At 36.4% G+C, this 26227-nt stretch overlaps 1 protein-coding gene across 1 annotated transcript in view; it reads right to left on the bottom strand.

Annotated features, from left to right (window-relative positions):
* LOC107585694 (protein TANC1-like) overlaps positions 1 to 13695 on the bottom strand; it is a 70854-nt gene extending 57159 nt beyond the window's left edge. The window contains exons 1-4 of the mRNA XM_016272822.1: positions 13620 to 13695; positions 12506 to 12625; positions 10185 to 10466; positions 8145 to 8296 (exon numbers count right to left, since the gene is read on the bottom strand). Coding sequence (XP_016128308.1) covers positions 8145 to 8296; positions 10185 to 10466; positions 12506 to 12625; positions 13620 to 13695 — 630 coding nt within the window. The remainder of the gene's footprint in view (positions 1 to 8144; positions 8297 to 10184; positions 10467 to 12505; positions 12626 to 13619) is intronic.
* Between the last annotated feature and the right edge of the window lie 12532 nt (positions 13696 to 26227).

The following is a 26227-nucleotide window of genomic DNA, read 5'->3' as shown; positions in this document are numbered from 1 at the left end:
ATAAAATACAAACTTCACATTTTTATTATTGAAGAAAAATAAGATAAAATAAAATAAAATAATCCTTTCATTTAAATGGTAGAGTATCAGTAGAGGTCATGGGTTCGAGTTGCAGGGAATGCAAAAACTTATGTATAACTTGAATGTAATGTAAGTTTCTTTGGATACAGGCATCGGATAAAATAAAATAAAAAATTAATAATAATAGTAGATCTAAACCTTTGGTTCAAGTTCTATATAGAATACTAAATTCATGTTTTTATTGCTGCATAAAAATAAAATAAAATCTTTTTGTTTAAATGGTAGAGTATCGGTAGAGGTCATGGGTTCGTGACCCAGGGAATGCAAAACCCTATGTATAACTTGAATGTAATGCAAGTTTCTTTGGATACATCTGCAAAAACAAATCACACAAAACAAAACAAAACAACTTATAACCAAATAAGTTGTAACCAAACTTCTAACCAAAGCCCTTGGCAATAAATCCTGTTGCTCTATGCATAACGTCTGGTGTGACTGCACCATTAGAACTGCACGAAGAATGTTACACAAAACAATCGTGAAAAAGCTGGATAAATATAGAGGAGGTCACTTAGGGCTGCACGATTAATCGCATGTGATTGTCATGCGCATCTTGTCAGTAAAGCCGGTTCCATGATTAGTAGTAAATCTCCATCACGTGCTTTCAGACAGAGCAGCATTTACTACACAGAGCCGTAGTTCACTGACAAGCTAGGCAATATCGCGTTCATAATCGCAGACGATATAATCGCGCGATAATGAAATCGAAGAAATCGTTCTGTGATTATGAAAGCTGTTTGTGTAGCTTCTCAGTGAACTACGGCTCTGTGTAGTAAATGCTGTTCCATCTAAAAGCATGTGAAAATACCACATTTAATAACATGTTTTTACTCCAAACTCACTTCATAACGTCAGCCGAGTGTTTGAAATAAATCCTTCAGTGAGATGATGTGGCTTCTTACACAGAATAAAGCACGCAACATATTTCATAGTATTCTAAGCAGCGATAAAGGCTATGTCGATTAGCATTGCATTATTATATACTTTATTATAATAAACATTATAATAAGATAAACTCAGATAAACCATATATTGTCGTAGTCGTGTGTTTATTAGTCAACGTTGAATCGATTAAAGCAGTTAAATCTTCTGTTTATTCAGCAACCGCTATAGGGATTTCCTGGAGTTCTTCTGCGGAGCGTATTTGAAGTTTACTACTAATCACAGAACCGTGCTTCACTGAGAGATACACATGACAATCGCAGCTTCTGTCTAATCACGATTTATTGCCTTTGCGATTTAATTTTGATTAATCGCGCAGCCCTAAGGTCACTGAACCAGTACTAGTTTAGTTATTCAGAGATTTAATGCAGAGATCGTGACTTCAGCAGCCACTGAGAAGAAGAAAGAGGGTCTTTGGGTTCACGGCATCTCAACTTCAGTCCTCTGCATTTCAAAAGGCTGAAACACGCCGTTCCAAACAACAGCACTGGCATCGCTCCAGTCCCTCCTCTATGAACTTCAAAAGCAGAATCAGACATATTGAAGCAACACATCCTAAGAAACACAAGACGGCATCGCCGGGATTCTCTCGCTTCAAACAACGAGCGCTAATGAGCAACCTAAGACTGCATTCACAATGCAGGACCTGCAGCACAGATACAATGATTTCACATATTTATGATTCTTTTCGACCAGTTGAACAAATCAACCTGCATCACACAATGAATAGGTCAGGGGAGTAAATAAATCTGCTATATAAATAAATCTGTCCAGTGGGAATAGAATAACCGGCTCCCAACACATTTGTAATTGTAATGATAGGAAGATAAATTACTGTACTGTAAGAAATTCAACTCTTTGCGTTCATTTATTAAACATGTTGAAGGATTACAAACATGTTAAACTACATACAAACTTAAAACACATGTTTGGGGGTCAGTAAGACATAAAAAAAAAAAAAAAGAATACTTTTATTCACCAAGGATGCATTGATCAAATTGATCAAAAGTGTCAGTAAAGACATTTATAATGCAGCAAAGGATTTCTATTTCAAATAAACACTGTTTATTTGAATTTTTTTTCATCAAATAATAAAACAATTACAAAAATAGGCAAATCAGCATATTAGAATGATTTCTGAAGGATCAAGTGGCAATGAAGACTGGAGTAATGATGCTGAAAATTCAGCTTTAAATCAGAAATAAATTACATTTTAACTAGGGTTGGGTACCGTTCACATTTGAACCGGTACGGTACCGGTATCGGTACCTGAATTTCGGTGCCGGTACCCAACGGTACCTTTTTTCGGTCCTTTACTCTCTGTGTAATTACAAAAAATAAGTTTCAATTTCAAAATTTTGAACAATAGGGCCCTATAAACTTTTTCTTTCTTTCTTTTTCTTTCCAGTCACGTGTGCTTCAGTATTTGTGTAGTAAAAAAAAAAAACGCGTTTCCGCCATTCATACATACAGAGGCAAGCGGAACATGCAGGATTCATATTTAAACAGACACTAGTTCATATCGTGATTCGAATTAAGTGGCAGTGGCTACTTTTGATTTATTCGTCCAAAATTGACAAATTCCGTGGCATTCCACGCTATAGAGTAAATTAAATTTTTATGAATGGACTCCGTGATCCCGTTAAGAGTTTTCGCAGAAACCATATGGTTTATACCATATGTATAAACCATTTAATATTTCACAATATTACTGTTTTTACTGTATTTTTGATCAAATAAATGCAGTCTTGGGGAGCAGAAGAGGCATCTTTCATTAAATTATCATTAAAAATATTTTAAACAATTTACGACCCCAAACTTTTGAATGACATTGCAGTTCTGCACCCTGTTTGCTACAATTAAAATTCAGGAATCAGACTGGAATCAGAACTTTAAAAGGCATTTTGAATTCAGTTTTGAATGGTGCTCAAGAAGTCTGAAAAACGCTAAAGTGTTTAACAGAATAAATGAGACCTGAAACACAAAGACACAAAGCAACAGTGTCTGATGTAATTCTGCATCCTCCATCATAAACATGTCAGTCTGAGGGGAAATAGATCACCAGACAGAGGCACGGGTCCTCCATTAAAACGGTGACATCACCACACATTCATCACAGTCCATTAGCAGCATTACTGCAAAACTACATGTGCTCTTCATATAAGACACGTGAATCAGCAGTCAGCATCCGTCAAAACAAGCTGCATGTCTGTCTGAGGCAGTCTGCAAAGAAACAAAAAACTACAACTAACTGAAAAATCATTTAATTATCTATTAGTCTAGTCTTTGCAATGTGCACAAAGAAACTTTGGTCACCTTGTAGGTGCATAAAACCTATTTCTATAAAAAAAAACACATGTGAAATCATCTGAGGACATAGAATGAATCACTGCTAATGACAAATAAAGCATTCAGCACAAACTGTCCAAAGCATAAGAGCACTTTATATTAAATGTTTTGTAACTGTAACATAACTGTTACATTGTTATGATGTAAACATTTATATTTTGCAAAATATTTTTGCACAAAGAAAATGCCCAAAATTTTGCTCATCCTAACAATACGTGAGTATATGTTAGAGTGTGCATGCAAATTAAACCAAAGGGGGGAAGTTTGACCGGTTAACATGGTCTAGTTAGTCCCTGCTGGTAGATGCTGTAACTGCACAATTCTGCAGGCAAAAATTTCAACATTTTTCATTTCATTTTTACATCAGCTTGCATGTTCATAAAAGGCTACTTTCTACTTTTTGCTTTAAAAGAGCTATAAAACTCAGTCTGTTGTTTTCTATTTCCTTTTGCCACTACTGTTATGAAAATAAACAGTATTTAAATTATTTAATAACATTAAATGTAAGTACAGTATGAAACACAGTAATTACAATATTCAACAATGAATTGCTGCAGACAAATCAAATATATAATATTACAGTGGGATACTGCATTTGGTGATAACAGTTTCATACTGTTGTTTAAATAATACTAGAGCACGACCGATATACCATTTAGCCAATATTATCGGCTGATATGAGCCTGTAATTTTTTACATTTTAAATAATTGAATTTTTTATTTTTTTTTACAGAATATATAATGCAGATTAAATGCTTCTGAATGGTGTAATTACTTAGTTTGTCCAGCAGAGCACACTCCATTGTTTGCTACTGGCGACCCAGGTCAGTGTAGTGTAGAGATGCGCGGATGAGCTCAAACTTCACCAGAGTCCGCTGCTTCAAATTATCCACCCGCCACCCACCGCACCTATATTTGATCATCACATTACAATGATTCTAATTCTTAGTTTTGCATGATGATATGATGAATGGGTGGCTCATTTTTAACAGCAGATTCAGTGACGTTAGAGACTAGAGCTGATCTGAGCATCACGGCACGTGTCTGCGGCGCATTAAAGCCTGTGTTACAGCCACCTGAGCTGATCGCGGCCACTCAATGCTGGTGTTTATACCGGCCGCGCTGCTAAACATCACATGCTTATCACATCGATCACATCACATCGCACGGCGTGACAAAATACAATAGAATTCTATTGTATTTTGTCGTGCTGCTCGCATCAGGTGTTGAATAGAACCCATTATAATCAGTGATGTTGTCTACACTGGATGCAGTAAACTGATGCCTCGTTCTATTTATGACGTGCTGACACAAAGTTCAAATGTTTTTCAATGGTCGCTTTGTCACGTCCTGTTGCGGCGCAGACACGGTGTCAACATTGTTTGTCAGTACAGTCAGTAACGTAGCCGATTGAAACGGAATTTACTGTATAACGCGGAATTTCATGGAATTTGTCTTATTTTTGATGAATAAAAAACAGGTCAGTAGATATATATATATAACACAACACAGAGTTTGTGAGAAAAAATCAATTAATTATTAATTTTATTTAATTAATTCATTTTAGATGTTTACATTTGAAAAAGCTGTGCTTCCTGCATAAACCTGCCAGTGTTGGTGCATACACAGTTACCTTGTTTCATTTCTTAATTCAAGTTATATATATTTTGTTCTATTTGTGTTATTTAAGTTATTTATAATAAGTGAAGCGAAGTTTACTGTTAAGTGCATTGATGTCAGACTCATTTTGAATAACAGCCTAAAGTTTATTGTTAAATTGTTAAATACCCTGCCTCCACTACATAGGCCTATGTTTGTCACATCATTATAAATGTTTGATCACCACATTTGAGTTATCATTTCAAAAAATGTGTTTATGTGTGTATGAAGAGTTTGGTTCCAAAACGTATAAATCCATTTAGATTAATTTGAGTAAAAATGTTTTCTCTTTACCAAGAAATTGGCAAGATGAAAACCACTATTTTCAGTTTCAAACTTTCACATAGCATCTTTAGATTATAATAACATTAAAAATTCAAATCCAGATTTAGATTTTCAAAGATTTATTATAAAATTGTATTATATTTTTCCCAAAATGCAATAAATCCATAAAGTTATTTTTCATATTGAAACTGTTGAAAATACACAACATAGTAAGTTGATCCGCAAATAACAGCCTCTGAACTTGGTCAATACTAATCTTATATACAGGCACTGGACTAAAAATACATTCAATCAGTCATAGCTCCAAAAAAAATTCAACAGGTCATCTTGTTAATGCTATAAATTAATTACAACATTAAAAGAAAATTGCATCATGAACAACAATATCACATTAAACCACAGAAATTCCAAAATGACATTTCCCTTACATTCAACTTCCAAAAGTGCATTCATCTTTGCCATGTTACATTCATTTAGTTGACTAGTGCTATACGCTGTATTAACAAAAACATTAATAATCAAATTTTAAATGGACTTTTCAATACCGACCAGATACAATACAGTTTTTGGCGGAAACTCAAAAAATTAAAAAAAAAAAAAAAAAGGTTTATCGCGTTTTGGAACCAACCTCTTCATATATATTCTGTTTATGTAGGCTATATACTGTATTCTATATACAGTACAAGTCAAAAGTTTGGACACACGAATGGGAAGTGTGTCCAAACTTTTGACTATACTGTACTATAATATAGCCTACACATATGAATATCGGCCGATATATCGGTATCAGTCTTTCTTTACTCCCTAATATCGGTATTGGCCCCCAAAAAACCCATATCAGTCAGGCTCTACATAATACACAAACATTTGTTTAAAAAAATGCTGTTTATAGACATCCTATAAAAATACAGTCAATGGCTGGCAGTATTTTACTATAAATTTACTGTGAAAAGATTTATAGCAAATCTCAGTCAAAATGTGAACTATAATACCATCCAGCTCTAATGTGCTAAATGCAACTATAAGACAAGAATATATTAAGAGATTTTAAATATTAACATCATGATTTTCTGTTAAACTGCTTTTCACAGTGTGTATTGTTAAAAACACTATACAAATAAATTTGATGATTTGAAAAAGCATTTTAGCCATTGAAGCCCATTCAAAATTATCTTTCTATATAAAGTATTCTGATTAAAAAATACATTGCACACAGCATAAACACTGCAAATACCTACCTAGATGTATTTAAGCACCTGGTTCTCTTTGAGAGGCTCTCAAAAACATTAAATTGATTTGCATTGCATCTACTGTCACAGACAATGGAAGCACAATCATTTTGAACAGCAATATTCACTGATGTTAAATTTAAGTTTTAAATGAACTATAATTAATTTTGACCTCGAGCAAATACTACATAGACTTAATTAGACTTTCTTAATTAAATTAGAAAATGAGAGCAAAAGGTAAAATATGAAAAACCCAGGTAATCCAAGAAATAATCAACATACACATCTTACATAAAACACTGTCAGCACTGTAGATCAGGCAGAGGTCGTGACCCTGCACCAGCGATTGAGCTGCAGCACACCTGTGCGGTTTCATTAGGACCGCAGCTGAGAGATTCATCGCAACAGCTGCCCACTCCAACACAAGACTCTGTGAAATACTCTATACATACAGGAAGCTGAAACCAGATACAGCTTCTGTCCAGTGTCCACAGTTCATCTACTAATCAACAATCAATGCTTGAACGTGTCAAATCGACATGGATTGATGTGGATCAATGTGCATGTATTAGTCATGAAATACGAGCTTACATTGAAAATTTAAGAAATTATGGCACAGCTGGGTTGGAGTCAAAGAATGTTTTCAAAACTGTTTCTCTTTAAATGAACGGATGGAGGAATGATATTTAATAGTTTTCATTTATATGAACCGATACAATAATTCACAGCTATAAACAACATTTACAAACAGGCACTTTTACTTAAACATAAAAGAAATGCCAAGCAGAGTGACTGATGCTGCAAATTAATAGCTGAATCAGAGCTTTTGATTGAATTGATTGATTATAATGGGACAGTGTGAAGTGATTCACTGAAATTAATAACTTATCAACCCTAACTCTGTCCACTCTACTGAAGTTTAAATGAGTGTGGCGCTATTAAAACACTCTCATACTCATGAGCCACAAGACAACTAAATCCACAAGTCCACACCACTCCAGTCCATCAATTATCATCTTGTAAAGTGAAAAGTTGTGTGTTTGTAAGAAACAAATCCATCATTAAGACGTTTTTTAACTTTAGCCCATTGCCTTGAGTCCATAATCCATAATACAGTAACGCTTCCTCCAGTGAAAAAGTGGTCTGGTCTGAATAAGGAGAGAAATCTGCATGATCAAGCACCATTTACAAGCCAAAACAGTTCTGAACAAATATGTGGGTGGATTTTGATTTGAAGGATAAAAGGGGATGGAATTTTTAGCTGGAGGAAGTGTTATTATGGATTATGGATTTGTATTTTAGCCTGGAAGCAATGGTTTAAAGCACCTTAATGATGGATTCATAAGACTTTTGTCTTGTCAAGATGTTAATTGATGGACTGGAGTGCTGTGGATTACTTGTGGATTATTGTGATGTTTTTATCAGCTGTTTGGACTCTCATTGTGACGGCACCCATTCACTGCAGAGCATCCATTGGTGAACAAGTGATGCAATGCTACATTTCTCCAAATCTGATGAAGAAACAAACTCATCTACAACTTGAATGACCTGAGGGTGAGCACATTTTACTTCTGTATCATGAAAAACCTGTGTGTGTACCTTGGCAGCCAGGCGTTTAACGGCCTCCTCGCAGCGCCGCTGCAGTTCAGGTGTGCTGGGACAGCTGCTGGATCGCAGGGTGTTGGTAGCGCTGGGCGGAGGGGTCGGCTGAGGCGGCTGACTCAGGGGCAGATCTGAACTCGGCTCCCCACCTGGACATGTGACCGATGAATATCCACATGAGCACAAATATCACCAGCTGCTGCGATTCTACTGAGACGAGTCAAACATCAATACACAAACATCTCAAACTGTCTAGGATAGGGCACAATCATGGACAGAGAACCTTTTAAACAATTTTTTAATAAAAAAAAATTTAAAAATGTTTTTTAATTTTAACATTTATTTAAAAGTGGGAATTTAAAATAAAAATATACTGGAATGATTTGTATGACTGTTTTGAATATACAAGCATCAAAGCCATTTTCTCCCAACTGCACATACAAGTTTTGAACATGTAATTTAAAGGTGGGGTAAGTGATTTTTCAAAAACGCTTTAGAAAACTGATTCGGGCCGAATAGCAAAACAAACTTGTAGCCAATCAGCAGTAAGGGACGTGTCTACTCATGATGTGGAGGAGAGAGAGTTCAGAGCACAGGACGGATATTAGCGAGCCGAGCGACAGAAAGATAGAGATGGTGGATAAAAAACAAAAGAGGAAAACGTCTGCGGAACAAACGAAGGCTTAAGGCATGAAGTAGGACCCGTGTAAATATCGGATCAGCTTTCCAGAGCTGGAGAGAACTCAAGGAGCGGAAGGCCTGCGATCAGACGCCGAGGTTGCTTTGTTTCTTCTCGATAGGTGAGTAACACCGTGTCTGCACCGCAACAGCAGTCTGTCTAGTACACTTGAACCACAAAGCGACCGTTGAAAATCATTTGAAATTTGTGTCAGTACGTCATAAATAGAACACAGCAGCAGTTTTCTGTTGGGGATTTGTCGTGTCGTGTCGCGCCGCATCCAGTGTAGACCATAGATATGTATATATATCTATGGTGTAGACAGCATCACTGATTATAATGAGTTCTATATAGTATTTTGTCGCGCCGCGCCACTCGCGTCCGGTGTAGACATGGTGTAACATTGGTTTTGTTTTGTTTCACAGAACTAATCGTTGCCTGGGTTGCGTACGTATGTGTGGGGCGGAGTTATCAAAATAGGGGTGAGACCCTTTTGGGGTAGGGTCGTGTTTGTTTTGGTGATTTCAAATGTCGACATTGGCTACCAGAAATAGCTTACCCCACCTTTAATGTTTCTTGCAATTAAAAACTAAATGCACAAATTTTTTTACACAATTGATAACATGCCTCAAAAAAATCAAATATGAACTAAAGATTTTTTGAGACTGAAGTACACTACAATTAAAAAATCTGGAGTCAGTACGCTTTATTGGAATACGATAAATTGATCAAAAGTGACAGTAAAGACATTTATGATGTTACAAAACATTTCTATTTTTAACAAATGATATTCTTTTGAACTTTCTATTCATCAAAGAATCATAAAACAATGGTTTCTGCAAAAGTATGAAGCAGCACATCTGTTTTCAACATTGACAATAATCAGAAATGTTTCTTGAGTAGCATTTGAGCATATTAGACTGATTTCTGAAGGATCATGTGACCCTGAAGACTGGAGTAATGATGCTGAAAATTCAGCTTTGATCACATGAATAAATTACACTTTACAATATATTCAAATATAAATTTTATTTTAAATTGTAAAAATATTTCACAACTTTACAGTTTTTACTGTATTTTGGATCAAATAAATGCAGCCTTTGTGAGCAGAAGAGACTTCTTTCAAATGCATTAATAAATCTTACTGACTACAAACTTTTGAACGATAGTGTCTCTCATAATTTGAAGGTAGTGAATGCAAAAAAAGGGAAATTGTTCAAAAAACATTCTTATTTGACAATTCTTCGATGTAACAATTGAAATAAGAATGATTTCATGAGCATTTTACACAATAATTTGTGTGAGAGCATCTGTGCCAATACTCAGGCACGTGTGTTGTGAAAATGTACAAAACTCACTTTTCGGAGATGCGCTTGGGCTGTTGGATGCGATCTGTCGCATGCGGCTGCCATGACAACTGAGGGCCACCAGGCGGGAGATGATGGCGGTTTTGCCGAAGCCCACGTTGCCCACGATGATGGACCCGGAGCTCTCACCTGATTCGCTGGGCCTCAGGTCATCCTCCAGCTGCTGGAACAGCCAATCACGGCCCACGAACACAGAGTCTGTGGTGATGCTGGGAACCTCAAACAGCAGCGGCTTGAGCATGATGTCAGTGGGCTTGTAAGGAGCAAAGCGGGCTGAAAAACAGAAAACATGCAGGTTTACTCATATGCAAACAAAACTTTTTTTTTTTGTTTAAGCTTTATCTGCATGTCTTTTTTCTACTCCACCACTGGCTAGACCTTAGAAGGAAGGTAATACTTAATTATAAAGCTATTTCACTGCAGCAAATGCGATAAAAGATCAAATAATCATAGTTTTTTAAAACTACTGACAGTTAACCTTGCTAAATATGTACTTCAAACACCCTCAATGTCCCTTTAGACTGAGTTTTTACTGTGCATGAGACAAAATATGTGTGAAAGTACATAAAGAAGCCATAATCGGATGAGGGAATAAAGTGCTGTGACATTATATTACAGACTTATCACTTTTAGTAGCTGTTTGCGTGAATATAAATAAACATGGCTGTGTGTGTAGGATATCTGTGTTATCACTGATATTGTGACATTAGTGTCGTATATGCACACTTTTATCGTAGTGAATCTATGATATAAAATAAATATTTTGAGCATGAAAAGTAGCTTGTTTGAGTAACTGTTGAGTAGCATAAAAAGTCACAAACATGCAGCAGTTTTATTTAGTTAATAACTGCTTTTTGGGTTACTCTCACAAAAAATAAAAATAAAACAAATCCAGGATAGTGCACAGTAGGAAAATTTTTTTATGAATTTTGCATTAAGAAATTAAAGCTTTGCTTTAAATAAAACATACAATAGTCTTTTTACATTTTTGCAAAGGTGACACCTAAAAAAACACCTTAATGCAATGATTGTTTTATTTAAATCAACAATTATTCAAAAGCTAACCTCTATAAGAACATGAAGCTGATCATGTTATGATCACACTGATGTTAGTTCCTTTATATTGACATGCACAAAGAGTGATATTTAATATTTATAAACTATACATACACATATAAGCATGTACTGCATTTCAGATAAAACTGAATCTATCTACCCTCACACACCTAATACACGGCCTGCAAAAACTGGAATAAAAACAACTGGAGCTGAATGCTGCACTGATAGGAGCTGATGAATCTCTGCTGCCACTGGCTGTGATTGAATCAAACCTCTGATGTTCCTCATTATTTATCAGAACATTCAACCAGCTCAGAATAACAGCTCAACACCGACACACACGCAGCAGCTCCTGCAGAACACACATTAGCTCGACCCTCAGGGTACACCAGCGTTTATATAAGAGAAAGAGACAAACAGAAAAACACATGTATTTAACTATGTTCTCTTGCATTATTAATGGACTTAACCATTTAAAACACTTCCTTTCACCACAGGAAGTGTATGGAGGGGGTTTGCTTATTCGCATCCAAGTCCTGAATGGGTAAAAGGATCTATACAGAAAGTCTCTCAAAATGTTATGTTTTTACAGATGACAAAATAAAATAAACCAAAAGAGCATTCAACCGTTTCAGACTGTACAAGGGTGAATCTCACCAAACCGGTCAATAAAATATTTAGGTAAAATTTTATTTCACAATTAACAAAAAATATAAACGCACACCTAAATGTTGTGGAGCAAGTTCTGAATAAATAAAGAGTTGTGTAGTTATTTTTGGGGGGGGTCAAAATTTATGCCAAAATCAAAAGAAGATCGAAAAAATATTTTACATAAAGTAAATTAAGCCTTTTCAGTAGCCTAAATTCTCATCAGTAATAATTCCTATTTTTTTATTTAAATGCATTTCAAAAATTAAAGACAAAATTAGAACAAATAATATTATTTATGACAATTTAAATAATGTTTTAAGGTGACATCTGAAAAAGCACCTTAATGCAGGGATTGTATTCTTAATATAATTTTTACATTTCCCCCCCAAATATTATCACTGATGACAATTTAAACAATGTTTTTTTGGATGAATGAGAATTCATTTTCTTCCTTTTTTTTGTTTTGCATGAAGGTAATAAGAATTTGGGGTGAAAATGTCATGCAAATTATGAATTATTCGATGTTTAATGAGGATCCTACAGAACTAAAGAGGAGAAACCAAGCTGATAGAAACAGCTGCATGATGGGATTTTGGAAGTACCTTTGTCGTGTGGAGCTCTGCCGCCGGTGTTGTGCCAGGGCAGGCGGATGGACGTACGCAGGGGGGTGTTCCGCTGTTCATCAAGATAGCTCAGATCCTCCAGCTTAGTGGAGCTCGTCGCTGCACAAAACACAGAGAAAAACAGCAGCTTAGCATTATGGGTAGAATCAATGCATAACAATAAGATCAAGACCAGGTAATCACAGCGTGCCGATATAAACGGTGAAGCAGTTGGAGGAGCTCTGTCACACTAATAGCGCACTCTTATCAGCCAATCAGTTTCGAGGACCAGAAAAAACTGTTGTTCGTTTTTTTTGTACAAATTTCTATTTTTATTTCAGTTTTAGCAATTTTAGTACTAACTATTTTATTTCTTTAGTTGCCAAAGCTATTTTTAATTTTGGTCTAATATTCATTTTTATCTTAAATAATATATAAAGATTATAAAAAGATTATTTTTAGTAATTGAGATTTGAAAACTTTTTAATAGTTTTGACTATAGTTTTAGTTAACAATAACAAGTAGTGAAATCATGGGTCCTGCTATTTAAAAGTGACCACCGGCGACACCAAACTGAACTGTAATAATAACTGTTTTCAAACAGGTTTCCCTCTGTCTGATATTGGAGGGAAAAATAAGATGCATTGATGCCATATAAAGAGGATGAATGTGAAACAGATGTCCACTGCAGTTCCCTACAGATTCAGGTCTTGGTTAAAGGTCGCTGACCGCAGCGTTCGCATTGACCATAAACGCGAAATCGTGGCGGGAGAAAGATGACATCATCCCGAATGCAAATCTCCGGCAGCGACCGTAATAACCACAGTAAAGAATGAATGGCGAACAGAACCAGGTCACTGAGCAAACACACACACACAGACTGAACAATCAGAGACGTTTCAAAAGCAAAGCAACCCATTTAAATTAAACAGAAGTAAAAAACTCGAAAAAATACAAACACCAAATCTTGCAATATTTCACTTTTTTTCAAGCTGTGTGACAGAAGCATGTCATTCAGTGCATGGCCTCTAATGTGCATCCATGCATCGCTGTCTGAAACTAATGCACCAGCAACCTGCTCTGAAACTACTTTCTGCTCTGGATACTCACAGACTGACGCGTTCTTCAGGCAAAGACAGACGCAGCCCCGCAAACCTCAGTTTCCTCAGGGCACCTCCATGTTCACTCATTCACATTCAACTGGTGAACCGCACCGCAGCCCGAGTCTCTCTCCCCGGCTTCACCGCATCGCTGAACGCATCCACAAGAGAAAATCACAGCCGCAGTTCCCCGCTCCGCAATCCCAATGAAAGAACAGACGGAAAAAAGAAGAGAGATGAAAGGGAGGAGGAGGTCTCTCTATCTCTCCTCTCCTACAGAAATAATCTATGATCCTCCCGGAGAAAAAGACTGAAAGCTGAGAAAACAGAGCTGAAGGAGAGTTTGGACAGGAGGGAGACGGGTGATGGAGGGAGGAGCGAGTGCGGGAGTGAGTGAATGAGCAAATCAGCTGCGCACCTTTCTGCCATCAGTGAACTGCTGCATTTCTCATTCACATTCAGCTTTAAACAAGCTCACAGCGCCACATGCAATACTACAGACTAGGGCTGGGTATATGGCAGAAAATTATTTGTTGACCAATTCAAGATATCAATTTTGATTTATTATTATTATTATTATTTTTGTCATTTAACTAATCAATTTATCTACAACATGATTCAAGTAACATTTTCTTTATTAACCATCTAGTTAAAGAAAGCTCTATTATAAGTTGTCAACATGGTGTAAATGTAAAACAAATTACTTGTAAAATATCTTTGCAGAAAAAATGCATGAAATATGAAGGCACATATTGTACAAACTAAAACATAGTATGTTCAGAAATAACAAGAAAAACGCAACAACAAAAAAAGTCTCAATAAGTCAAGTTAATTCAAATTCCAAAAAAAAATATTTAATTCAAATTTAAAACGACTGCAAGTATGACACCAGTAGACTATTATGAGTGTTTTGGGTGGTTGCTAGGTAGGTGTTTGAGTGTTCTATCTAGTTGCTAAGGTGTTGCTGTAGTGTGAGCCCAGCTTAAGTGCTTGGGTGCTAATGTGTTGCTAGGTGTTTATCAGGGTGTTCTGGCTGGTATATGGTAAATAATGGACTCATGAATATGAATTATCTCACATTGCTAGGTAATGTCCACAGACTGTCCAGTCATGTTGCCTAATTAATATTCACAAGTCACGGGTTTGCACCGTTCATGATTTGATCCTGTGCAGATGTTCTTCACTGCTTTGGCATTGAGACGCAATATCACAGATATCTGCGCAGATATTTTTACATTAACATTTTAATATTAATGAATAAATAAGATTAAGGCTGCACCAGTGTGCATTTCAGAAACGCCAAGACTAAACTGTCAAAGATTAAACACCAAGGTAAGATTAAAAATAATATGCATAAAAAACAAGAAATTATTAAAGTTGTAAACAGTTAAACTCTACATAAATGTAAGTTTTTATCTACTTGGCTTATAACCAAACTTCAAACTTCAAGGCAACATTAAAAAACTTTGCATTTATAGTCAAAAAACAACGTTGTTGAATTTCAATTCACTTTAAATCTTTAAATACCTCCTTAAATATAAACACTACAAATTCAAATTTGAAATTCAATTTTGTGTTCGGTTTGCTACCTCAACTCAAATTCAGAAAGTAATTATTACCCTAGTAATATTTACCTATAAAAACATTAAAAATAACAATTAATTATTACTAATTAATAAGGATGCATTAAATTTACCAATTCCAAATTATGTTGATTTGATTTGGAATTTAGTAATTATGAACCTATTAATAATAATTACCGATAAAAACATTAAAATTAATTATTAACTAATACTAATTAATAAGTATGCATTAAACTGGCCAATTCCAAATTCAGTTGATTTGATTTGTAATTTACTAATTATTAAACTATTAATAATATTTAATTACAAAAACATTTATAATAAGTCTTAATTGTTAATAATTAATATCAACAAATAAGTATGCATTAAAATTATTTTTAAAAATCAGTTCTGAATGCTGCGCAATCCTTGTGGAAAAAGCACTTTTACCTGCTTGAAATAATATCAATATTATACAAATTACAGCAGTAATGTGCTTTTAAATGAAGCCAAGAGAGGTACAGCAGAGTATTACTGTACATATTTTAATATCTGCCGACAGGAACGTGGGCGAAAAGAGGCTCCTGGACAACAAGTGTCTCTGCTACAGCATTTCATTCACACAGAACCAAAGTCTGAATCTTAAACATACTTTATCACTATAGTTTCACTGCCTCACAAGCCCTGCTGTTGCCTTCAGGAAATGTACATCTAGTTTACACTGTGACTCCACCGGTCAAAGCAGCGTGTATCTGATGTACAACACGAATGCATATTGATAGCCCATCTGTTTTTTAAAACCAGAATGTTTCTGTTTTTGCATCTGTGTGTGTGTGTGTGTGTGTGTGTGTGTGTGTGTGTGGGATGAATCCATGGACAGATTTAATATCATGGATTAGTCTATCTGCTGTTGTATTGATCTTCCATAATCTCCACTTGCTGCTTGATTACTGCTGCTCAGACTGATCGCAAATAAGTGGCATGTTAATGCTGTCCTCAAAAAAGTACATATTTCAACCGGAATTCAAAAGAAAAAATATATTTTGCTTAAAAAAACACAATTATATTGAGGTAGATATTGAATATTGTCAAAAGGCTGAATAGTTCTAGTGAAATGAAAGCAGAAGAGGCAGCAGCTCAGTCGAGCCGAACACAAGCAGCCACAGCTGAAGCCACCAGTGATTCCAGATGCACCGTCACTAGAGCGAGTGCTTCTCACTGAATCCTTCCAGCTGTCAGGAAAGAGGAAAGCTGGAAACAATGCAAATGTACATGGCACATGTCTTTTCCCAGGACAGGAGCCAGAGCCACAGAGTGAGACATTTACCCACAAACCCAACCAAAACACCACAAGTGATCATTGCTCATCATGACCATGTGACATACTGTGACCCGGAGTCCTGGAGACCAGCAGGAGAACCGCTCGAGTACCAACTAAAGCAAAACTTTCAATTCAGTTTCAAATTCATCTTTTGCTGTAGTGAGTCAGTAGGAAATATCAGTTTACATTTCCAAACATTCATTTTGCCATTAATTGTAATAATCCAGTGAGATTTTGTGCTCCCCACTAGGGCGGTCAAAATGGCTGAAAAACTAAATTCGAATTTTGTACTTAAATTATAAAAATTCAAATTATATTCGAATTTAAAATGCATAATTTCAGTTAGGGTGAAGAAAAGCTTTTGGCTTCTCTCCTGAGGCCACAAGAGGGCGCATCATTCAAAGCATAAGATAACATGACTATCTGCGGAAAAAAAAAAGTGCATACGTTTTTGCATTCGAATGTGGATTTTTATTTTAAATCTGACGAATATTCGAAATTTGAATTTTTTTTGACAGATCTGATCATCAGTCTGTCTGGAATGACATGAAGAAACAGAACAAACTGAGACAGACTCAATCCAGAAGAACTGTGGCAACGTCTCCAAGATGCTTCAAGAGATCTACCTGTAAAGCTACAGTACTGTTAAAAGTTTTAGGCACTTGTGTAAAAATGCTGTAAAATGAGGATGCTCTCAAAATAATGCCATAAATAGATTTTCTTTATCAATTAACTTCTATTAACTAAATTTAATCAACATTTGGTGTGAGCATCCTTTGTGTTTAAAGCAGCTTTTGCCCTCGATGCACTTGAGCAGAGTTTTTCAGGAGCTTTGCTATTTAACAGTGTTGGGTGTAATTAGTTACTAATTAATTAGTTACTGTAATTTAATTACTTTTCCCATGAAAAAGTAAAGTAGGGGATTACTCTTATTTTTTTCTGTAATTTAATTAGTTACTTCTTATGTAATTGAACTTAATACTGTGTATAGACTGTAAAACATTTATTCACAATACAATAGTTGATTTAACATCAAAATGTAAAGTCTAACCTTAAAATGCATGCTTTTTATGTACCCTTCTCACTTTAAATACTTTGGTGAGTTAATAAGAATATTGGTAACACTTTAGTGTCCAATTCTCACTATTAACTAGTTGGTTATTAGCATGAATATTACTGGGATGTCTTATTCTGAAATAATGAATAAAGTCTTATTCTAAAAGACCTTATTCTAAATCCTTAATCCTACCCAATGCAAAAGTCTAACCTATCATTATCATTAACTTGATCACGAAAGTGTCCAACCTATCATTAACTTGGCATGGTTAATATAGGATTTAGAAAGTAATTAGTAATAAGTAATTAAATACTTTTTGGAGAGAGCAATTTGTACAGTAATCTAATTACACTGTTGAAGATGTAATTAGTAACTAGTAATTAATTACTTTTTAAGAGTAACTTACCCAACACTGCTATTTAATATATGAAACATTTTATTAATATATTAAACGTATTATAATATTTATATAATAACATTTTGTTATACATACATACATACATACATAATAAATAATTTATATACATATATAAAAAGTTCTCAGAGCTGTATGGCAACAATTATTTTGCCAATTTGTTTTGACAGTGCTGAAAAATACTTTTAAAAAAACAAGTTGTTTATTGTTACTTGTGTTGGACGAATTAAATTCTAACTGTAATTCAGTAAATTCCTCTTCCTGACATTCCAATAACATTATACGTGGACCTCAGAGAACAGCACAAAACAAAAAACAGAAGCTGTTCATGACCCCTTTAATGAATCAAGGGAACGAATTAGTATGTAGTCAAGATTTACTAAAATGAGTTAGTTTAATGTGGCAATGAATTACTAAAATGTAAGAACAAATTAGTATGAGGCCACGATTTACTAAAACAAAAGAAAGAAATCAGTGTCGTTGCATTATAATGTTTTTGTTAGCCTATCCAGTTGAAGCAACTAGATGCACCGCTGCTGCGTGCGTTGTTCATTAAAAATATAGCGGAAAAAGAGAACATCAATGCAGAGAAGATCTTGTTTACATCAAAACCAAAACAAAGCCGTTCACACATGACTACACAAGTGAACAAATTTGTGTAATTTAGCCACAATTTAGTAAAACGGGGGAATGAATTTGTACGAGGCCACAATTGACTAAAACAGCAGTTTTCAATTGCAGTCCTTGCACCCCCGCTCAAGGTCCGAGCGTTTTAATTGGCTTTCCTACCTGCCTGTCAACGTATGTATTAGCATACCTCTGCGCACCCTGTTCGTGCAGACAGGATACGTCATCAGCGAGTTCACGCACGCTGTGCAGACAGAGAGAGAATGGAAGACAAACATCAACAACCCGATCTTCCTTCCTGGTATTGCAGCACTTTTAAAGTTTTCTCACCGGTGAATGACACATGTAGCCCAGCGATTCCCAATTCCTGTCCTCACGCCTCCCAGCTCTGCATATTTTGCATGTCTCGCTTAGTTAACACACCCGATTCAGATAACCAGCTCATTAGAAGTGAGCTACGTGCATGAACTGTGTTCCGATCGATATGATCCCTACACAGTGTTCATTGCTCCCTACTCTCCAAGCAGGGGAAATCCATTGAAGTTTACTTCACTTCAGAACATTCATTCACGGATTTGCGCTGCGCAGCGTCTTCACACACCTCACACTCACACACACACGTCTTCACATCCAGTGCGAGGACTGGAATTGGAGACCGCTGATGTAGCCTATTGTAGAAATGTTGTCTCTGGTATTCTGGTCTGTGAGTGAGTGTATATGCGTTCAGGGGGCGTGGCTTTGGACGGTGATTGCAGGAGGGTGGGACGTTCTCTTTCAGTGCTATCAGGCTAAAGTTAGCATTTTCCAAGATCTCCTACTGCACCTTTAAAGTGTGCGAGACGTGAATTTAAATTGCATTTATTTACAGAGGTATATTATGGCACACATCACACTTTTGTAGTAAGTTTCGTCTGTGTGAAGATGCTGCAAGTGCAAATCCGTGAATGAATGTTCCTGAAGTTAAGTCAACTTCAACGTATTTTCCGTGCTCAGGGAGTAGGGAGCAATGAAGACTGTGTAGGGACCATGTCAATCTGAACACAGTTCATGCATGGAGTTCTCTTGCGAGGACTGGAATTGAAAACCGCTGTACTAAAACAAAGGAAAGAAATAAGTGCAACTTGGCCACTATTTACTACAACAAGTGAACAAATGTGCGCAATTTGGCCACAATTTACTAAAACGAGGCAACTAATTAGTACAAGGCCACAATATACTAAAATGAGGAAACAAATCCATTCAGAGTGACCATGATTTACTAAAACATAGAAATAAATACAACTTGACCACGATTTACTAAAATAAAGGAAAAAATTGGTACAATTTCGCTACAATAAACTAAAATTTAAAAAGTGAAAAAGCATAATAGGACCCCTTTAAAATAACTAAAACTGAAATTTAAAAATTAATAACTACTGACATATTTAATAAAGATAACATTTTTTTACATAATATATAAAAACATACAATATAATATCATTTTCTGTAAAGACGTGAATACTGCAGAATGACTGCAAAATGTACTGACTGACAAATCAAAAGTTCATAATTTAACTAGCTGCAAATTACTCATTCTTGCTCTTAAATGTTTCTATCTGAACATTAATAAAGTTTGGTCAAATGAAAACAGTGGCCACAGCACACAGCAGCTGTGTAACATCTTAAATGGTGTGTATCTGAGGAATGTCATGTCACTGTCAGTCTGCATTACTCCTGGCACACTGCGGGTCTAAATGCGGCCATGGGCCAGTAGATCTGAATACTCCACATAAACCACATAACTCACATTCACCAAATGCAGAGAGATGGACCCTCCTTACACTGGGCACATATTTAACATATCACTTCTGGCCTGTTAAATAACAAATCTAAAGGTTTTAGCATATTCGACAAATCCCAAATCTATTTAGAAATACAACACACTGAAAATCTCATTCCTTCTATGTTATATATTATGAATTATAAACATATGGGCTGTGTTCCAGTACTTCGTGAGCTGCCTTGCAGTCTACTAACTATAGTCAGCACCCTTCAAACTAAAAAAAATGACTGATTTGAAACGCTCTGCATTTTGCTGTCGACAGGATAATAAATTATGCTTTTATTTAAGCCACAATAAGTTCAGCTTTTTTGGTAATTAATCCATTTTAAGTATATTTATAATCAACATTTCTCTTTCTGCAACCACCATGGATGGATTTTACTGAGTTTTGCCACAAAGCATTACAGGATTTCTCTGCAAAAAAATTATTAATTAATTCATATTTATAAATTATAATAAATTAGTAAGTATTAAACTATTAGTATTAAAACAAAATATGAATAATAATTTTATTTGACTGCAAAATTTCTCACAGAACACTATTATTATTGGAAAAATACAAATATGCATTTTTTTTGTATGTTTAACATTTATTTCTTCTTTCTCTGCAAAAAAAAAAAGATTTTTCTGAAGTTGTAAATAAAAGATTACCACGATTACTAATGCTAGTTCAGTTTTTCTTTCATTTAAGCTTTAAAAAATTTATTTTTCCAAATGCACATGCAACTCTGCCTTTAAATTTGGCAAAATGAAGGAATTTTAAAGCACAGCATAATCACATTTCTAATAGCTCTTGTGCCTGGATCTCGCCAACGATGCTTCAAAATGCTGCGTATGGAGGTTCAAGCATTGAAACAGAACTGTGTTTCAGACAATTTATACCGTGCTAAGAACACACGCAAGACTGTGTTGCAAACAGCTGCTCACGCCACACAAAATATTTCCTGTTTAAAGCAACACAGCACTGCATGTATGAAAATCTGAGCGACAGAAAGGGAGGAGAGAGGAAGAGGGGAAGAGAGATGAAAATGAGAAACACATTTTCGTCCCTCTAGAGGGTCGTGGGCGTGGGACGGAGAGCGAGAGAGAGAGAATTACACTCAATCCAGGGGTTTCACCATCATACTACTAGTGAAAAACCTTCGAAACTGAAAAAAGTAGTTGATAAAACTGATCATTTCGACTCCTAATTAATGAGCCACGTTTAAATAACTTTAATATGTCCAAAATGCATTAACATGCGTAAGCTGCAACAACTTCTGACAACTGTAAAGATATTACAGAACTATTACTTGCCAAAATAATTGATTATTATCAATAGTTATTAATTATTGGCTTTTTCTATCATATTGATGTTGCCAGGGTTGTATTAAAGCAACACGCTGCTAGAAACCCCCTGCAACCCAACAGAGGATAACCAGTGAGGGAAAAAATAGATTGATAATCAAACAGAAGTGAGTTTCACACCCATTAGCCATAGATCTGTAATGGCCGTATGGTAAAACCAGCAGACAGACGCTTCAGTCTTTCTCTTTCTCTGACTGACAGACTGTCAAGACACCAGTGACACACACATGAGCCCAATCTGTGATAAGAGCAAACACGCAGACATCCCACAACACAACAGGCCTAATGATAAGAGTGATAAACCGATATATCGGCCAAGCATGAATGGCCATTTAGTGTCTATTCCAAGTGGATGGTGTGCATATTCCTGACACTAAAGAAAAACTAACTTACTGGCATGAAATAAAGCAAGGGGTTTTATCAAGGGTAAATGTAAGGGGGTAAAAGCTGAAAGAAAAACAGTGCAAAAATATAAAATAAATAATTTTTGCTTAGCATTAAGAAGAATTAAAATAAAATAACAATAAAATAAATAAATTATTTACATACACACACACATGCATACATATATATATATATATATATATATATATATATATAGTAAAATGTATATAAATCTCACTTTGTGCAACTAAGAAACAACATGAGCCTATCATTGATCAAATCTAGCGGCTATCATATTACTATATTGTAGATGACATAAACACCACTTTAAAAACACACGCAAATAACCTGAAGATAAACTACGTTGCCGACATTCTCCATAAAATCACACAAATGCAACAAAGATGACCACATTTTGCAGATTACAAAATATGTCCAACTTTATTAGTGGCTAATGAAAAGACTTTTATTTTCATTTGTGCAGAGTTGCAGTGGCCCTCGCGCGACTGTCCACTCTAACGTTACACCTAATAATCGTTACAGAAGGCCACAATCGTGTCAGAACACGGCCAAATGACCTCCAAATCACAAGAAGTGTCAAAACATACACGACAAACGCGTTTGTCCTGCAGAAAGCGAAACGCTAACGCCACTAGCGTAACTAGCGTTGAGGCCGCGCTACTAAAACCCTGAGGAGAATAATCCAGAGAGAACGGGAATTAGAAACAGAAACTTACGCTTATGTGGGTCTAGATGTGCGGTTGGAGAGGACAGCGACTCGGGGACAGTCGGTTAGCTTGAGGGTTTTCTCCGTTAGAGGGGTTTTGTCCACTGTTTCTTTCTGCAACCGTTTGTTTCTGTCGGTACGCGTCTCTGGGGCGCGGCGCTCTGGAGCCGCTGAGGCGAAGAGCCTTCTGATTGGTCCGCGTCACACAAAGTCCCGCCCACTTCGCAAAACAGAGCCTTTGATGTGAGGCGCCCACAGCAGTGATGGGCGGGGCCTGTACGTGCGCTTAAAAACAGCGAGCTCGGCGTGCGTAATCTGTTGTTTTCAGAGACTGTTGGGTGGAGTAAATATGTTTTTCAGTAAATTAGTATTTTTAAAAGCTTAAAATTTTTAGTTCGAATTGTTTAAACCTGTATATTCTAATACATACATATATATATAGTTATGTAATAATTAAAATAATGAAATAAATATGCCACTTTTGTCAGTTCTCACGTTCACCACATGAGGTCGCCACTTTACATTTTACTCTATTCAGCAAGCTATTAAATCCCATTTGTGGTCATTAGTCACTTGTGTGGTCTTGTCAATTGTACATTTCAGTTCTGAGATGCTCATATGTGACCCTGGAGCACAAAAGCAGTCTTAAGTCGCTGGGGTATATTTGTAGTAATAGCCAACAATACATTGTATGGGTCAAAATATCGATTTTTATTTTATGCCAAAAAATATTTAGAAGAAGAAGAAGAAGAAGAATGAGTTTTTATTGCCAGGTATGTTTACACATACGAGGAATTAATTTTCATGACAGAAGCTCCACGGTGTAACAGAATGACAGTGACAGAACAAAAACACAGATAATAAAAAATAGAACAAGTAACTAAGGAATAAAAATATACAAATCGACAATTGTATGTACAGGTATATAACAATAGACAGTTGTATGTACAGGTATATTATGTGCAAATTGAAATGTAGACTGAGTGTGTGTGTTAGATAAATAAGTGTATGAGTGAATAAATAGTGTGTGTTCCACAGTTATTGTCAAGTGTTCATGAGATGGATGGCCTGAGGGAAGAAACTGTTCCGGTGTCTGGTCGTTCTGGTGCTCAGAGCTCTGGAGCGTCGACCAGATGGCAACAGTTCAAAGAGGGAGTGAGCTGGATGTGAGGGGTCCAGAGTGATTCTGCCAGCCCTTTTGCTCACTCTGGACGAATACAGTTCTTGGAGAGAAGGGAGGGTTGTACCAATGATTCGCTCAGCAGTCCGGACTACCCTCTGAAGTCTTCTGAGGTCAGATTTGGCATTCATCCGAGTAAACAAGACAGATGGAAGTTGGCGAGTGAAGGACATAAAAAAATGGACTGGAGCGCAGCCCAGGTCATCTAATACATGGACCTGGCCCTCCACCACCCTCCTGGACTGTGTTATTTCTAGAGTGTCTGGAAGCTGCTCCTTCGAGGGGGGGGCAGATTGGGGGGAGACTCGTACCTCCAAGTCTCCTATGTGTGTGTCACGAATCCTGCCCATGGACTTCCATCCGCTTGCCACCAGAGATCACACTTCCATTATATTGACTGTCATACTACACAGACTTCCACATGTCACCACAAACTACATTTCCCAGCATCTATTGCATTAATGACAGACACAGCTGTAACCAATCTAAAACACTTTATAAGCCATGGTTTTCCTCTTTCAAATCGCAGAGTATTGTTTAGCATTTATGCTGTTTAGCGTAGCTACTTTACGGAGCCTGTTCCCGGTCCTAGTTTGAGTTTCTAGTTCTAATCTAAGTCTAGTCACGTGATTGCCTGTTTCCCGATTACCTGCCTGTCTTGGATTTCTCTCTCATCTTGTCGTCTGGATTCTGTTCGCACCTCGCTTGGATTTATTATCTGTCTATGGATTACTCGCTTGCCTCAACCTTTGGATTATGTTCACCGTTGATCGACCTATGCCTGTTTATCGGATTACTCTTCTGTCTTGTCCTCTAAATACCTGTTTGCCATTGTCCGACCCTTGCCTGTTTTGACTATGTTTTGGAATAAAGCTTTGGATCCGCACGTTTCTCGTCTCAGTCGTCCCGTTACAGTGTGTGTGTACCCTATACTTACCTGTTTGTGAGGTGTATGTGCTCCATCTATCTGCTCCGTTCAAGCCATCCACGATTCTCTGCATCTTTAAGGAAAGGACTTTACATTATTCAACTCTCTAAGTCTCAAGAACTGTTATTTGTCCATAAAACTCATGTGCTCCCTACTTGTTTGCTCAGTGCCATCAATAAACACTCATTTCAATAAACACCCCTTTCGCTGTCTACATATCATAACAGTTTGGGGACAAGCATTGTTTTTACTGGCATATTTCTAACAGATTAATGATCAGTTTAAAAGAGCTGCAAAACTAAATCATTCTGAGAAAAATCCCAAATAACAGCATAATCATAAACAGTTTGTTCAATAACAGGGGGGTTATTAGAAGTGCTATTGCTAATAAAGAGCTCTTGATAATGAAAATTGTTGTTTTTAAAGACTCTAAAGGGGTCATATGATGCGATTTCAATTTTTCAGAGTTACAAACTCTTGGTGCATAAAGAAGATCTGTAAAGTTGCAAAGACTAAAGTCTCTAATCCAAAGAGATATTTTTTCATAAAAGTTAAGAGTCAGCCACACCTACCTAAAACGGCTAGTTCTAACACGATATCTGGGAAGATTTGCATAACGCCACCCAAATGTTCACGCAAAGAAAGAAGGCGTAACTTTTATTCTCGCTGTAGTATTGTTGCCGCCGCCGCCATGTCGTGAAGGCGCTGTGTGCTTCGTTGTGAAAGCGAAACTACTTTGTTTGGCCTTCCAAAAGAGGACGATATCGCTTCGTCATGCCTGGAGCTGATTCGTGCTGGTCGCTGAGGAAATACTTCAACTTTGCGCTGTCGATCGCCGGATCGGCTTTCACCATGGACGAAGCGGAGTCCAGCCCGGGGTCGTCACATATGATTGCCGCAGGCATCACAATATGGTAAGGGACGTAACATTTCTGTCACACGCTTGAGGAATTCGGCCAATCACAACGGACTGGATTGCTGGCCAATCAGAAAACACCTCTCATTTTCAGACCGATGAGCTTTGTAAAAATCGACGCGTTTTCATATGTGACCCTGGAGCACAAAAGCAGTCTTAAGTCGCTGGGGTATATTTGTAGTAATAGCCAACAATACATTGTATGGGTCAAAATATCGATTTTTATTTTATGCCAAAAAATATTTAGAAGAAGAAGAAGAAGAAGAATGAGTTTTTATTGCCAGGTATGTTTACACATACGAGGAATTTGTTTTCATGACAGAAGCTCCACAGTGC

The sequence above is a fragment of the Sinocyclocheilus grahami genome, unplaced genomic scaffold, assembly GCF_001515645.1.
Source record: "Sinocyclocheilus grahami isolate Dianchi unplaced genomic scaffold, SAMN03320097.WGS_v1.1 scaffold73.1, whole genome shotgun sequence".
Taxonomy (NCBI): Eukaryota; Metazoa; Chordata; class Actinopteri; order Cypriniformes; family Cyprinidae; genus Sinocyclocheilus; species Sinocyclocheilus grahami.
This window is presented reverse-complemented; position numbering and strand designations above follow the sequence as displayed.